Source organism: Limulus polyphemus, unplaced genomic scaffold (genome assembly GCF_000517525.1).
Source record: "Limulus polyphemus unplaced genomic scaffold, Limulus_polyphemus-2.1.2 Scaffold99, whole genome shotgun sequence".
Lineage (NCBI taxonomy): Eukaryota > Metazoa > Arthropoda > Merostomata > Xiphosura > Limulidae > Limulus > Limulus polyphemus.
Genome location: NW_013665709.1, coordinates 895,152 through 912,404, shown reverse-complemented (window position 1 = coordinate 912,404; position 17,253 = coordinate 895,152). Strand labels below are relative to the sequence as shown.

The 17,253-nt window shown below is 32.7% G+C and overlaps 1 protein-coding gene across 1 annotated transcript; it reads left to right on the top strand.

The window, feature by feature from the left end:
* Positions 1 to 4,380: 4,380 nt before the first annotated feature.
* On the top strand, positions 4,381 to 16,177 carry LOC106469897 (homeobox protein six1-like). The gene is made up of 2 exons (XM_013930421.2): positions 4,381 to 5,314; positions 14,839 to 16,177. Exons 1-2 carry the CDS (start codon positions 4,638 to 4,640, stop codon positions 15,257 to 15,259), a joined length of 1,098 nt encoding a protein of 365 aa, XP_013785875.1. The 5' UTR covers positions 4,381 to 4,637; the 3' UTR covers positions 15,260 to 16,177.
* Positions 16,178 to 17,253: the final 1,076 nt, after the last annotated feature.

The following is a 17,253-nucleotide window of genomic DNA, read 5'->3' as shown; positions in this document are numbered from 1 at the left end:
ACTCCCTTGTTTATTGTTACAGTTTTAGTGTTTTTAGTTGTTTTTTCTTTTTTTTTACGTTATATGAATATCCACAGTAAGTCAACAGACAACATTGTAGCAGCATGGTGGTGATATAACATCCAAGAGTGAAATAAATTCAAAAAACACGAAACTCGTTGGAGATATTTCTTACTTTCGTGATAGAATTAAAAAACTAGCTTATAAAATTAGTAATCTAAAACTGAATCCCAAAATAATGGCTTAGAACTATAAAATAAGAATACTAATCTTAATATTACCTTATTCTTTCTCACACTTGGAAAGTTAATATATAAATTCATGTATAATTAGAACAATGCATAACCTCATAGCAGACCCCCTCTATTGATAAACCAAAGCTCTAGGCATACTATAATGTTCACGAATTCAAAACGTATTTCACAATCCAAACCAGTCTCAGCTCCTACCAAAAAAATAAAATACGTGTTGTAACCTTCTTAGAAAATGAAAATATTTGTGTCTTTGAAGTTAAGCACAAAGTTACACAATGGGCTATCTGTGCTCTTCCCACCACGGGTATCGAAATCCGGTTTCTAGCGTTGTAAGTTCGCAAACAAACCACTTTGCCTGCACTGGGGAGCTTTGGAAATTTTGGGATCGCCATACAATACTTACTTTAAAACTAAAGATAACATCGAAAAAATATATAATATAATCTTACAGGTGTGATGAAAAATAATAATGTGTATTGGACGCTCATATTGAGCCATTGTTATTGTACAGTATCAATGTTATATACTCTTTACTATTGGACGCTCATATTGAGCCATTGTTATTGTACAGTATCAATGTTATATACTCTTTACTATTGGACGCTCATATTGAGCCATTGTTATTGTACAGTTGATAAAGAGTATATAACTTTGATACTGTACAATAACAATGGCTCAATATGAGCGTCCAATACTAAAGAGTATATAACATTATACTGTACAATAACAATGGCTCAATATGAGCGTCCAATACTAAAGAGTATATAACATCATTTTAAATAGTATTTTGTCTATTTTATGTCAGTGCTGATGAAGCCTTTCCTCGGCTGGGTTAATCAAGAGCTTCTTATATCAGGCATTTGGGAAGCAACTGAATTGTTTTCTATATTACATTTCGAGCAACGTATGTTGTGTTATGTTTCGAACAACGCCAGCAACTAATTTCCACACCTAATGCCATATAAAGTTTCATTGGATGACAATCTAACTCATAGACCTATACATGTAGTTGAGCTGATGAGAGATGACATAGCTTTTCGCTGGTCAAGACGTAAGTTTTGTGACTTAATGTGTTTATACTACGGTTCAACCAATCGAAATACGAATAAAATCTCAGTAATAAACTTAGCTTCAAAGCTGAGTACACTCAAACTCTCTACCGGAATAAAAGCGTATAAATGTGCGTATATATTTGAATAGAGTACACTCAAACTCTCTACCGGAATAAAAGCGTATAAATGTGCGTATATATTTGAATAGAGTACACTCAAACTCTCTAGCGGAATAAAAGCGCATAAATGTACGAGTATACCTCAATAGAGTACACACTAACTCTCTACCGGAATAAAAGCGAATAAATGTGTGTGTATATCTGAATAACACACCAAGTTATAATGTTATAAGTTGGAAGAGGCGCGAATCAAATATTTCTATGCTGGGCTGTTTTCGAAGAAATACTTGCCAAGTTTAACAAGACTAACAGTGGCCAGGTAGGCGGATAAATTCATTTTAAATGTTTTTAATTTTGGTTATCTAATTATTAATTACTTGATATATTCGCCATATATCAACATTCAATTAAAAGACGAATGTGGGTGCCTAGCTGCCTGGTAATCGCCATATATTAACATTCAGTTAAAAGACGAATGTAGGTGTCTAGCTGCATGGTAATCGCCATATATTAACATTCAGTTAAAAAACGAATGTGGGTGCCAAGCTGCCTGTTATTCGCCATATATCAACATTCAGTTAAAAAACGAATGTAGGTGCCTAGCTGCATGGTAATAGCCATATATTAACATTCAATTAAAAGACGAATGTGGGTGCCTAGCTGCATGGTATTCGCCATATATCAACATTCAATTAAAAGACGAATTGGGTGCCAAGCTGCCTGTTATTCGCCATATATCAACATTCAATTAAAAAACGAATGTGGGTGCCTAGCTGCCTGGTTTCTTTCTATAGTAAAAATCACAAAAGTTCAGAGTAGGAAGACATTGTCATGCTGTCTTCCTGGCCATGTCGGAATCCTATCAAGATGATGGATACAAGAAGTGGAATTTTGCTATTTAGTACCAGAAATCCACTGTAGTTTACGTGAAAATATATTCTTCATTTAAGGGAAAACATATCACGTAGTCAAATTAAAATAGTCCAAACTCACTCCTCAATAAAAAAAAAGTTTTATAAAAAAAAATATTATTTGCTCAAACTTGAAGACTACACTGTGATTTGGGGGATTATTTAAGGATTAAAAGTAAAACTTGGGTCAACTCGAATCCAATTTGTCTATATCAAAAATTAAATGTTCTTCCAAAGTTGAAGTAAATATAGTAAACTGTAAGCGACCGAATGTCACAAGATAACAAACGGTAGTATAGTTTAATCTCATTTGTTATACGTTTAATGAAACAAAATCTGCTTTATATTGTGGTGTGCATAAAGGCTAATCCTGCTACAATGAACGAAATATTTCTTCCTCTTGATGATGAAGAGACCACTCTTGGAAAGCACCTGATCTTTTGAGTCGTTTTGTAGACTTTTATATATGTATATCATTAATACTTACTCTACTCCTCATTTCTTGTTAGTGTTCATACCATACGTCAGTTTCATACAAATAGCTAGATATGAACCCAAGCCTATGATTATATATATATAGTCGTATTTCTTATTTCCAACCAGAGTTACTTTAAAATGGCGAGAAACTGGCCACAGCACAAATGATATTTTTCAGTGCAATGATGGAATAATACTTTTTAACCAAAAATGGCAGAATACACATCACAGCTAAGCATTAAAATAGACCTGTTTCGCAAACTTATTTTAAAATCTATGTAATTGCTTTTAATTTCCATTTGTAATATTATTTTACAGTATTAACAGAGAATAAATTTATAGTTTTATTACAAATTATTACAAATCGTCTCTTGTATTGCGCGCTGTTTCTTCAAGTAAAAACAACCTTAAGAGATCTTATTGTGTTCTGAAATAGATCTTTTACTGATAAGACGGTGGCTTATCATTAATAGCATAACATACGTTGAAATGTTAACTATATCTTTTGAATTACATGATATGAAAGACGATTACGGATTACCGCCTACTGCAATAAATAAAACGAATGCAAAGGGTGAACATACGAACGTAGATTATGATTTTCTTATTCAATACCTCAACAAAAGTAACATAGCAATGCTTTGGCCATGCAATATCTTTCAACAACAATGGAACTCGCTATAAAAGCAGTTATGAATTCTTCAGCATAAAAGAGCTCTTATGGAACATTCAAACCATAATATTGCTGTAGTTGTGATATTAGTTTCAAACTTGTTTGCAAATTTTCAATGTATAACTCTGATGGACTTATAAAATTAAAATAATATCAAAACATTTAAGGCACAGTTTTGATGACGTTATTAAATTTAAACTTGTATAAATACTTTCAAAACACGACTCTGATGACCTTACTAGACGTACACTTGTATGAAAACATTTTAAAGCACATCATTGACGATCAATTTTAATTATCTCAGAATATAGTTTTTGTATGGCATGAACTAATTCACAAAATTATACGAATAAATCTACTTCGCTTATTCTGGTTTTCGTTAAATTAGTTTACTGTACCCTCATATTTGTTGTTATTTAGGATACTAAACCACCGGTCATTTCCAAACAGCACAAAGCACATCGTGTTTTGATCTCTCCAAGTCTTCAAGGAAGAATTATGTTTCTGGTGATTTCGACGGCAGTTGTTCTAGAATAAGTTGTTTCTTCCTCTTTTCTTCTTTACGTTTTAGAAACTGATTTCAGTAAATTTTGAAATAGTTTATGGTATATATAAAAAAGGATAGTTTAATAGACACATACAATGAGAAAATGTGACGGTTTTCAACACAAATAATTCAATGAAATGTCGATTATTATTCCATTGTAGGATGTCACGAAAAGGGGCGTGTTAGTGCTTTTGATGTCATCATTAAGGCGGAGTAAGTCTACATTGATTGGCATAGCTGATGTTATATTTTGCTGCTGATTGGTTGGCCTGTAAGGGAGGCGTAGTTGCAAAATTCACTGCAGAAGCGAGGTAGATTAAGTCGGCCTACTTTGAACTCTAGGGAATTACTCTACAGAACATACATCTATGTGAGATCTATGTTGGTGGTGTACTTTTGTAGGTTAGCTAGATAGTAAATCTAAGCCTAAGGAAACGTTTTACGAGCCCTTAGTGAGAGAGCTGGGGTCTTGCGCGAGAGCAAAGACAACTAACTCTACTGAAAGAGGAAGATTATTTCATCATCCACATTTATTTCAGTGTTCTCATCAAGTGCGCTACATGGTATAAATATGATTATGTGTCAGTGAGTATGTGTTAAACCAATGATTCTAGGCCATATGAACGACGGGATAAACCCACCACAACCTCCTTCACTCTCCATAAACAGCGGAGGTGTTCCGCTCCAGGCTGGCTGCCCAAATGTCAGCCCTACTTCATCTCCTCCCGCAGTGCCGTCTTTTGGCTTTACACAGGAACAGGTAGCTTGTGTTTGTGAGGTTCTGCAGCAGTCTGGAAACATTGATCGCTTAGGACGTTTTCTTTGGTCACTTCCTGCTTGCGAACATCTTCATAAGAACGAAAGCGTGCTCAAAGCGAGAGCCCTCGTAGCGTTTCACCGAGGCAACTTCAAGGAGCTGTACCATATCTTAGAAAGCCACAATTTTTCGCCTGCCGCCCACCCAAAGTTGCAGACTCTTTGGCTGAAGGCACACTACATTGAGGCAGAGCGAATTCGAGGACGACCACTTGGAGCAGTCGGCAAATATCGCATACGTAGGAAATTTCCGCTTCCCCGCACCATCTGGGACGGGGAAGAAACCAGTTACTGCTTTAAAGAAAAGTCCCGGAATGTACTGAAAGACTGGTACACACATAACCCTTACCCCTCCCCAAGGGAGAAGAGAGAGCTTGCCGAGGCCACAAACTTAACGACCACCCAAGTCAGTAACTGGTTCAAAAACCGCCGACAGAGGGACAGAGCAGCGGAGGTAAAAGAAAGGTATGTCTGTTTTCATACAGTAATGAATAATAACAAACTGTTTTATGAAAACTATTGTATATTGGTTGTGTATCAATAGAAACCAGGTCATTCTTGGGAAGCCAGATAATTCTGCTCAAATTTTACCATGTCCAGCATAAGATAGCAGTTGTTTTTAGTTTTCTTTTTTTGTAAAGGTTATAGAGGATTAAATCCATCCCATGAGGCACATAGGAGCCAGTGCTTAACTCCGGTTTCAATGTCACAAGCGGGTGAGAATGTTGGCCCATTCCCCCCAGAACGGGATACCAGTCCATCAGCCGGTATCCGTTTTACAGCTAGGTAAACTGAAGCAATTGGAGTAAAGTGTCTTGCCTAAGGTGCGGACAAGCCTTGAACTTGAACCTTTAGATTACGAGTCCAGAGCTCTAACCACCAGGCCTCGACATTCCCGATCTTTTGTAAAACTATCATATAATTCAAGTTAATTTTATCTCATTATTGGCACACATTTTAGATTTTCTTGCTTATCAAAACATACAACAAACTTTGATTTTTATGTAATTAACCGTGCGATTTACTGTCTGTTTGTTTGTAGTCAGTCACAAAGCCACACAATGGGCTATCTGTGTTATGCCCATCACAGGTATCGAAATCCGGTCTTTAGTGTTACAAGCCATCCGTCAGACTTGCCGGTGAGCCATTGGTGGAGGGGGCTAACAGTTTTTTAATAGCTTGAATCAGTCGTTCTTCAGTCTTATATATATATATATTTGCATAATATATAGCTGAGCGGTAAGTTTGGGGCTTATAACGCTAAGAATCGGATTTCGATACCCGCGGTGGGCAAACCACATATAGCTCATTGTGTAGCTTTGTGCTGAACAGCAAACAGTGTATAATATTTTCAAATTTCTACCCATACAAATAAAGTTATTAATATAATCAATTTGTTTTTTTTTTGTCAGCGGCTTTATGATCAACTTATGAAATATTAACAAACGTATTTTGGAACATTCCATACTTAATTATTAAAGTTATTTCTACTACAACTCATTTAACGGTCTCAACTTAAGAGCACATTCACTAATCACACAATATTTTTGTATAACTAATTTTGGCATGCTCTTTAACTTCAAATCAACCGTTAATTCATAACTTAAGTTTATTAACATACCTTTAACAATGAAGCTTCAAAATACTATGGAATTAGAACTGCCAAATTATTGTGAGCGCGGTTTCAAAATTTACTATAAACGTCTTGAGCCACCATCTGGTGGAAATAGTTAGAACCTCATTGCAAGTAATAGTGAAATCTGACTAATAAGAATGAATAAACAGATAAATAAATTGATATATTTATTTATTTTTATAATAAAGTCACGTTTATTACACATTCTCTAGGTTTCTTTTTTATTAAACATCATGATCATTACTTAAAGCATGCTTATATATCTAGAGATTCAGTGTTTTAATATGTATTTAGATAGTTTGTTTTGATTTATTCTAAAACGAAGAATAAAACAAACTATATATATATATATAATTATTTATATTCTCATTTTCATGTTTGGGGATGTTGCGAATTCCTTCTTTAATATACTGTTTAATATTTTTATTTTTTCTTTGATAACGTTGATAGTTTTCTGTTTGATGATATTGTTATTGTTATGATATTGTTAAAAATATTTGTAGTTTTTCTTCTATAACATTGTTATTCTTCTGTTTGTGTATGCTGCTTTCCCTGCTATTATTGCCTTGTCTTATGATGTTATTCATTGAGTATCAGTAGCTGTTAAATTTTTCTTTCATTCTTAAAGAAAACTTTTTATAAAACTAATTTTTACATATGAGTTGTATTTCCGTTTACAATGTACTTCAAACAATTAACGCAGTTGAAGGTTGCACCTTGCTGGAACAATCTGTGCCGTTTGAAAGCGGGATCTGTGAAATAAGCGCGATAAAAGGCGGAATGCAATATTGTCTGTTTTTTGATAAGTAATCGTTGTGGAACAGACGTTTTCATTACCATAATTATATAACAAGACTTGCCATTGTTACATTAAACCAAACACATATATCAAACGTCGTCATGGTATAATTATCTTTACATTGGAACTTCTTTATTATATACCTGAAACTTTTATGAGTTTAAGCCTATATACTTATATTATTACAGAAGTTTTACTGTCTTCTGAACGTAATTCTAAAATCACGTTCTGTTTAATTTATAAATAATAAACTACAGATGAGTCATCACTTGTTTATCTATTAGACCTGAGAAAACAATTTCCCATACGTTATTTTCTTATCTTGAGCAATGTTGTTTTTCTTTAGATGTTTTTTTTTTCAACCATAAATTAAAGTTGGCGTAAAAGTATGATGGAATTCCTAGCCTATCATTATTAATATCAAACAGTTAAAATAATTAAACACAAGAACGCAAGGAAAAGAACACAATAAATGTACCAAATCTTCACTTGACGTATGCGTTTAGACGTTTGTTGTTATTGTTTTAGCGTAAAGCTAAACATGGGCTATCTGCGATCTATCCACCAGGGGGAATCAAACCCTGGATTTTGGCATCGTAAGTGTGTAAATAGGGCAACACGTCTAGGAAAACGAAACTAGGAACTCGCACACAATCACACATTTTCAAAATTTGATATGGAAAAAGAAAAGGTGGTTACAATTTAAGAATTCCCAGCCGATATCTCTGAAGAGAAGTCTTCTATAAGAGTGTCAATTAACATATCATAACTTTCTCTGGCAAATGAAAAAAAACAAAAAAAAACAGATACATTTATCTAAAAGTATATAAAAAATAAGACTTCTTTGTGATTTTCATACTTATATCTTTATCAATATAAAATACTTTAAACGTTATTAATATTTATAATTTCACCGTGATCAACTGAAAAAGTTTCATCTTCTCTATTCGTTTACCCTTTATAATTTATATTTCTATAAAAAACACCCATTGTTTGTCTTACAAAAAGGTTGTTATAATTTAAATATGACTAGTGTAAATTCAAGCTCTACACTAGAATAAGTTAAAGGATTCCTCATTCTTCAGCGTTATATGTAGCAAACAAAAACCAGCTAACATACATGTTTATCTCTTTTTGGGAGAGTAAATTTGTTCAGCGACTAGCATATCAGATGTGAGAAGGTTAACGACTAAGGTAAAGCGGCTTCTCAATTTCAATATTCTGTCCGTTTTCTAGCTCACGGATCGACTTCGAATAACCTCACATTATTTGTTTTTTTGTTGTTAAGTGCAAAGCTACACAATGGGCTATCTTTGCTCTGTTTACTATGGGTATCTAAACTCGAATTTTAGAGTTATAAACCCACAGACTTTCCGGGGAGCCATTATTTCTTTGAAGAAACAATCCGTGACTTGAAATACTTGAACTCTAGATTAAGGGTCAAAGTTCTCCTTATCCTTTCTGTGTTGGAAACTTTTAGAACGATTTAAATTAAACTTAGAGTAAATTTGAAAATTAGAATTATTTGCTTACCAAAGTTTTTATAATAACCCTTTTTTCTATGTTAATTTCTTATTAGTACGCTCTTTAAAAAATAATAATAATTTATGAAAATATATTTAATTTTTATTTTCCAAAATTTGTATCGTATTTTGGAGGGATTTAGACATGTTGACAATAAAGTTAGAACAAAGCGACCTTTACTCTCCAAATAATAATAAAAATCTTATCATTTCTGCCAACGTTTCGCCATTTCGGCTTTCTGTAGCCGTGGTGAATACGCAATAGCGAACCGTTGGCAGAAATAAAGTTTTGTTTTTATTGTTATCTGAAGAGTAATGGTCGTGGTTTTCTTAAATTTATTGGCATAATAAGTTGTGAAATTAAATAGTGTATCGTAATATTTTTATTGTTGTTACTACTTGCACTATCACTAAAGACTTTATTAACTATACCACTTTTAATTCTAGGCAATAAAACATTATGTGACGAATTAATGGAATTGAATATGTTTTAAACAAGTTGAAATCACATGTTGAGTATGATTCCGTTAATTCTAAACGAAGTCTAACTATAATATGTGATGTAGGAGGTATATATTTCAAATATCCAGACGTCACAATCACGGTGGTAAAGTTCAGTAAGTGTTAAGTCAATTTACATGCTTTTTGCTATCCCCTTCATGTTTGGTGCATTTATTTAAAATGTCGCACGTGTTTTTTGCTTCTTTTTTGGTGTTTGAGAGAAACATTTTGAGATTTAATGTAGCAGGGATTTAATTGCTATGATTTTATCGGTTTTTCGGGTCAGTTTTTGTATGTTGACATACAACTTTACTTTAAATCTCAGGTTGAAACATGTGAAACACACACACACACAACAAATATTGCTATAACTGATATGCAAAAGAAAGTCAGCTTTAGTTCTTGCTGTTATTAATTAACTTTTAAATATTTCAATACATAATTTTCATTAACTCGAAAATATAGTTCTGTAAACAAAATAGAACTGTTACTCTGTTTACAGAATAAGATATATATCATAAATATTGTTCTTAACACATACATACATCTCTCTCGTGTGTGAGCTTTATAAATCATTTAGTAGATATACTGCATTTTCTGACTTTATTTGTATAATTACGCTATACTGTACTTAAAACACAGCAAATACAACATTATTAAAAGACGGCAACTGAGGCTAGAAATAATATCAAAAAACTACTGTAGAAGTTACAGCCACTCCCACTTCTCAGAGGGAGTTGCTTAAATATTAGTGGTGGGTGGGCCTGTGAATTCCAGACTGATGAGCTGGGATCGAATCCATACAAAGCTACAATATTTCCCGCACTTTAAGCTCTGGGTGCGTTATAAGTGTGACAGTCAGTTATTAGTGTGGATGGTGAGCGGTAAGGTGCTGCCTTTCCTCCGGTCAATATATCGTTCAAAATTAGGATATGTTTAGTAGCTTAGCTATAAATACAAATCACAATTACTCAAATACACCGTTGTAGTTGGGCATAAGAACCGAAAACGCACACAAGACAAAACATAAACAAATACGTAGATGGTGTTAAAACATTATCTAGAACTATTGAGGATATTAGTTGAATCACTTAGTCAAGATCATAACTTTATTCATCCATTAAAACGGAGTTTTCTCAGACTGGGCACCCACCTATATTGGGGATGGGTACACACATCGACATTCCGAACCGGAAGATACCCTTACTTTGAGAGTAACTTAAGTCAAACTAACTCACTTATAAGCGGCTATTAGCATAGGTAAAGGTTACTTTAATGCATTAAATACGTTATATGGACTAACTGTAATAATATATGCGAGAAAAGAGTTTACAGTTATTTTCGGATGCTTTAATCTTTGTATACTATTCGTTCTTCCGTATTATGCAATAAAAGACAATGAGTGTCACATATATTACTAAAAATAAGAACTTCTAAAACAATGAGTGTCACATATATTACTAAAAATAAGAACTTCTAAAACAATGAGTGTCACATATATTACTAGAAATAACTTCTTAGACAATGAGTATCACAGATATTACTAAAAATAAGAGCTTCTAAGACAATGAGTGTCACACACATATTACTAAAAATTAGAACTTCTTAGACAATGAGTATCACATATATTACTAAAAATAAGAACTTCTAAGACAATGAGTATCACATATATTACTAAATATAAGAACTTCTAAGGCAATGAGTGTCACATATATTACTAAAAATAAGAACTTCTAAGATAATGAGTGTCACATATATTACTAAATATAAGAACTTCTAAGACAATGAGTGTCACATATATTACTAAATATAAGAACTTCTAAGACAATGAGTGTCACATATATTACTAAATATAAGAACTTCTAAGACAATGAGTGTCACACATATTACTAAAAATAAGAATGTCCAAGATAAATTTCAAGCCACATTTTATATAAAATACATTAAAAAAGAACTAGTTTATCCCTAACATCGCATTTTTGAAGCAAGTTTTAATGTTTGTGTATTTATTCACACTTAATCTTTAATAATTTCTTAACAAAAGAAAGCTAGTTATATAGACCAGAATTTGCAAATAACGTATAAATTAATAAAACCCATTCTATAAAATAAAGTGACAAGAAATACTTAATTCAACATCCAGGAAAAGTAAAACCTTTCATAATTAGAATGTTACATTTACTTATAATACCACTTCTACTACAATATTCTATCAATGTTACTGCTGTTTTCTAACAGTATAATTTTAATGCGATTTTCTGATAATGTTGCAGTTAAGTTCTAATGTAGTCTTCTGACAATGCAGCATTTTTTTTACAATGTACTTTTACTACGAATAATGAACAGAAATCGTGCACAGTTAAAAACAAAACTGTAAATATAGAATTATCTTATGTCATTGGAATACATAATTATACTTGATATTTTATGATATTATTTCTGGCTTCTTATTTATTTGTCCTGAGTATTACCCCAACCTAACTTGTAATTAATGCTCTTGTTATATAAAATGCTATATTTTATACCTTTTATTTCTGATGGGACGACTTAGTTACCACCTTTTAAAAATTAAAATAAACATTGCAGTATTAATAAATCAGCACTCATAATAGTGTTGGACGAAAAAGAAAATAAACACCAGGTGGAAAAATACGTTGGCGAAACATGGAGTAAATGAGATGCACACACGTAAAAAAAGAGTCAGTATGTTAAATACAGGGTACTCGTTAAAAACAAAACAAAAAACATTTGTTTAAAGGTTGGGTTCAAGCTCAGACAATATGTATATAATTCACAAAATACCGCATCACATTGTCATAACAGAAGTTACAAACAGCTAGCAGCTTATTGACATAGCACGTGAAAGTTGACGTAGACTAAAGACTAACCTGCTAGACAAATCAAAGAATGATTATATTAGGCTTGTTAGCTGGTTCTTAAATCAATTAATTTGAATCAATCTTTTGTCGCCTATAAATTAAAATTGAAGCAGCAGTGTACAACGTTGTGAAAGACAGTATTTTTCAGATAATATTAGTAGTACTGCTCGAAGATATTAAATGAAAACAGAAATATTATGCTTATATATTCAAAAAACTCTGTAATACTAAAACTATTTTATAAACGCTAACTCTGACTGATGTATGTTATATTGATTTCAGTACATTCTAAATAACCAACCTTTAAATAATTTATCTTCTGTTGGAATATTCAATAGCATATATTTATACAATTTATTTTATAATGTGTACTTATACGTCTTTATAGAACTTAACTTTTAATAGAAAAAATTATAAAGTCATTATATGCATAAGTTATTTTATACTATAACAAAAACTGTTTTTTCTTATAACTTATAATTTGGTAAAATGTCCAGATGTCAGTCTTTGTATAAGTTATATTCCTTTATTAGGCCTTAGATTTAACCTTTATCTTCTGTTCAAATGTTCTAAGTTTTCAGTGTTTGCGTTAGTTATTTCTTTTAAAACCCTACGCCTGATGATCCAACATATTTTAACTGTTAATAACTTATACAAAACCTGATGATCCAACATATTTTAACTGTTAATAACTTATACAAAACCTGATGATCCAACATATGTTAACTGTTAATAACTTATACAAATTTTGTATAAGTTATTAACAGTTAAAATATGTTGGATCATCAGGTTTTGTCACATTATCTTTTGTTTCCTTCTACGAATACGCCGGATTGTGTCATCAGAAGTTTGATTTCTTTAATGTGTTTTTTTATTTAAATTATGCTATACCCAAATGTTTGCGGACTTACAACGCTAGAATCCGGGTTTCGATACCCGTGGTGGGCAGAGCACAGATAGCCCATTGTAAAGCTTTGTGCTTACTTACAAACAAACAAACCAGAAGAAGCCTCAATAAGATGTCCGTCTATAAGATATCGGCTCAGGATCCAAAACTGGACGCTGTACTTCTTTCTATATTATCTATTTTCTATTTTATCAAACACTCTTCTCATTGAGCGTTATCGAAACCTATCCTTGCTTCTTTTTTTTTGGTCGATCAGACCCTAAATTAATTTTTTATCGACAGTTATCTATTTTTTTTTCATTTTTCAGTGCTGAAATTTGTTGTCTTTTCCTTCTAATATTTAACTTATTTCTGACGGAATGAATTTCTAATATTGTACTTTTTCTGGTTTAACAATACTCTTCGAAGTGTCTCTCATATTTATAGCATATCTGCAGACATACATACATATGTTACCTGTATTCTTCATATCATATATCTGTATTTAGGTTTTAAAAACACCTGGATATCTGTAACTCTTTTCAATGATTTTAATTTCATTATTCTTGGTTTCACGGTGTGCTGCATAATTGTGATCCATATCTATAAATTTATCTTAATGGAAACAGCTGGTTTCTGCTGACTTTAATTAATTAATTTAATCAACTTTCCTGAAATATCGTAGCCGCAATAAAAAGGAATATCTTATTTCTGGGAAACTTATACTCAATTTTTGTTACTTGTCTTTCCATCCGAACTGTTAAAGAAGAACATTCATACAATATTAAACCGAAATAAAAGTTCAAGCTCTGACTTACTCTGTTTTGAAACCAAACTAAACATTTATTAGTGATAATATTTGGTGGATTATAAATACTGAATGTTAGACGTGAGAAACTTCGGGGTTTTCGCTGAACAGCCTTCACAACAACTAGAAAAAATCTCTAATATCTCACACAGTTTGCTTCATTAATGCAAAAATCGTGTCCCATAAAATTTGAGTTTCATTAAAAATTATGAAGAAAATCAACCCATAAAATTAAAGCGAGTGAAGGATAATGGATGTAATGTGAAGTCCTGTCCTTATAATGCTGGCGGCTATTCTCTTGTTGTTTTGTTAAGAATATTACATACCAAACTTTATATTTTATCTACAATGTATTAAAGATAAAACAGATGGCAGATCTCTTGTTAACACAGATATTTTGTCGTTAATTCCTATAAAATTAAACAGTCATATCCCGTTCATTTAAGTGGCAAAATAAATTCTGAAACATCATCATCGTGTTGATAATTACCTTAATTAAATAGTATGTCTCTTTATTTACTAAATACTATAGCAGTGTAAGTATCACACGTTGAGCAGTTACAAACTGTATGTGTGTTCATACATTCATTACCTTACCCTTTTGGATCACATATATTAGATAATCTTCATTTTTTGTTCCTGTTCCTACCATTCAAAATTTTAACCTATGTTTATATATGGTTTACATATATGACAATTCTAACTTATGTGTTCACATGCTGAACGACTCTTACAGCATATGTGAGTTCTGAAAGTGCTAACCTTTCTGTATACATATATATGATGGTTTTAACCTGTGTGTTTTCACAATGAACAAACTCGAACACGTATGTTTACAATAAACTGTAATTCATCTTATTTTCTCTCTATCGTTTGCTTTATCAAGAAGTATTGAATACAGAAATTTAATAGTTCCTTTTTAACTATCACTATAATGACGAAATTTATCTTGTGTAGGGACGGCAACGACAGGACCAAGAACACCAGTTATGAAATGGACACTGGCCAAGATACAGAATCTGAGACCACAGAGAGAAATGATCGAAGTTCGACTATCGACCATTTCCTCCAGACATCCGATTCAGATCAAACGAACAGTCCAGATGAGATATCATTTACCAGCGATATAAAACCAGTACTTCATCCGGTTACCACTCTTGGCTCAGTTCCGGAACTCTCACCCTCATCAGCTCTTACAGGTCTAGCTTCTTCTATATCAATGGCCCAAGTCCTACCTTCGCCAAACGAAACCATTTTCACTAGTGGTTTCCGAATGGATGGCGTTCCAGAAATACAATCTTCTATATCTGGAGGATTTCTGAGCTCACAACTAAGCGACCTGGGTTTAGGCCTCGCAAGTGCTTATCACTCCTTATGACGGCCTTTTACTTGGACCTAAAACTGTTTTCGAAGCATGATCGTGATTATGCATTCCTACAAATTCGTTTGTATGTACTTATATTACACGGTTAAGAAACATTTATCGTCGATTGGTTGTTGACAAAGGAACTCCAACAGTTTTAAACTAATGTAGTGTTTACTCTAAATTCTTTTATTCAAATTCAGGTTTCGTCCATTGCGTTTGTGTGCGTTATACACATTCTGCTTTTTCCTCGCTTACAAGGCCAGTAAATCTGTTTACAGGTGACTTAAAACAAAGGATTACAGATCATAACAACTGCTCAGATATAATAACATATGAGATCAAGCAGCACGCGATCTAAAATCCACATCACTTTACAGTCACGATGATGTTGATCCTCTTCCAACAGCAGTTAAGGCTCCGTGGCTCCTACGTAAACAACTAGCTTTGTATTTGTGGTTTTTGTATAGATTGTTTTTTTTTCTTTTTTTTTTTTTTGCTTACACATCTCTACGTTTAACAACACGTTAGCCAGAAGCACCAGTCTTCACTTTCCACACAATTAACTTGATCGTGTAGTCGCTCCAAGAACAGTTGTTGATAGTTTAGCCTAACTTTGTGGGTAGTAGGTGAAAAGGAGAACAGTTTTGGGTTGGTAGTTTTGTCGAGAAATGTAAAGCGATCGTGTAGTCGCTCCAAGAACAGCTGTTGATAGTTCAGTCTAACTTAGTGGGCAGATGATGAAAAGCAGAAAATGTTGGGGTCTGTAGTGTTGTCGTGAAATGTACTTCGATATTTGCAACAGCTACTGTGATTATAAGATAGCGAAATGTAGCGATATATCTTCCTTAGCAATGTATTCTATATGCTCTGTTGTAAAAAAACAACAACAAAAAAAAATCATTAAATAAATCCATTGTTGCAATATTAAAATAAATATATTTTCAGTAACTTATTTCTCCAATTGGCTCAGCGTGAAGTCTGAAGGCAAATAACGCTAAAATCTGGGTTTGATACCAGTAGTTGGCACAGCACAGATAGCCCATTGTGTAGATGTGTGCTTAATAACAAACAAGGTATAACTTGTAAGTATTTTAAATATTTTAACTTACTGAGACAAATGTTTAAAATGTGCAAATGTTACATTTTTCTTGAAATTGCGCAGGGTAAAATTAATCAACTTCAAATTGATAGGTCCGTGTTATATTCAATTACCTTTCAGTTTAAATAGTACGTAAGAAAATAAATTGTGCATAGTAGGTTGTACAGGTGGCACTGCTTTATAATAAGATTGATAGGAAAGCATTTATAGTTATGAAACACGGGAAATTAACAGTGTACGGAGAAATTACAAAAATAAAATTATTTGTTTTTTCTTCTAAAGCACTAAGCCAAACAATGGGCATTCTGTGCTCTGCCCCCAGTGGGTATCGAAACTCGATTTTTACCGTTATTAGCCATCAGACTTGCCGCTGAGCTACCGGTGGTGGGGGGGGGGGTGTCAACAAAATTCTTTACTATCTTAGATATTTTTAAAACTATGGTATGATATCCAAAAAATGTCTGGTTTTATATCATGACATGCAAATCAATGAAACTGACCTTTAAAGCTCTGATAAAGCAAGTACAACTGTCATGTTTTACAAAATATCTATCCAAGTATTTTTATTGGTCTAAACAATATCCAATGTTCTGTTTAGTTACTACAGACATAGTAGTTAACATATAATCCATTTATTTTATTTCAAAACAAACTTATTATTATCAGAATTTCTGTACGTAAGGCTCTGTTAACCATCAAAACTGTTCACTACAGACAATATCGTATACCTTATATAGATTTTATTTTCAAACATTTGGAACTTTAACTATTTTTAACGCAAAAAAAAGACGATCTAATGATAGTTTGTTTGTCTGTTGTTAAACACAAAATTACACAATTTGCTATCTGTGCTCTATCCATCACAGGTATCGAAGCCCTGATTTTAGTAAATAGTAGTAAGAAACCT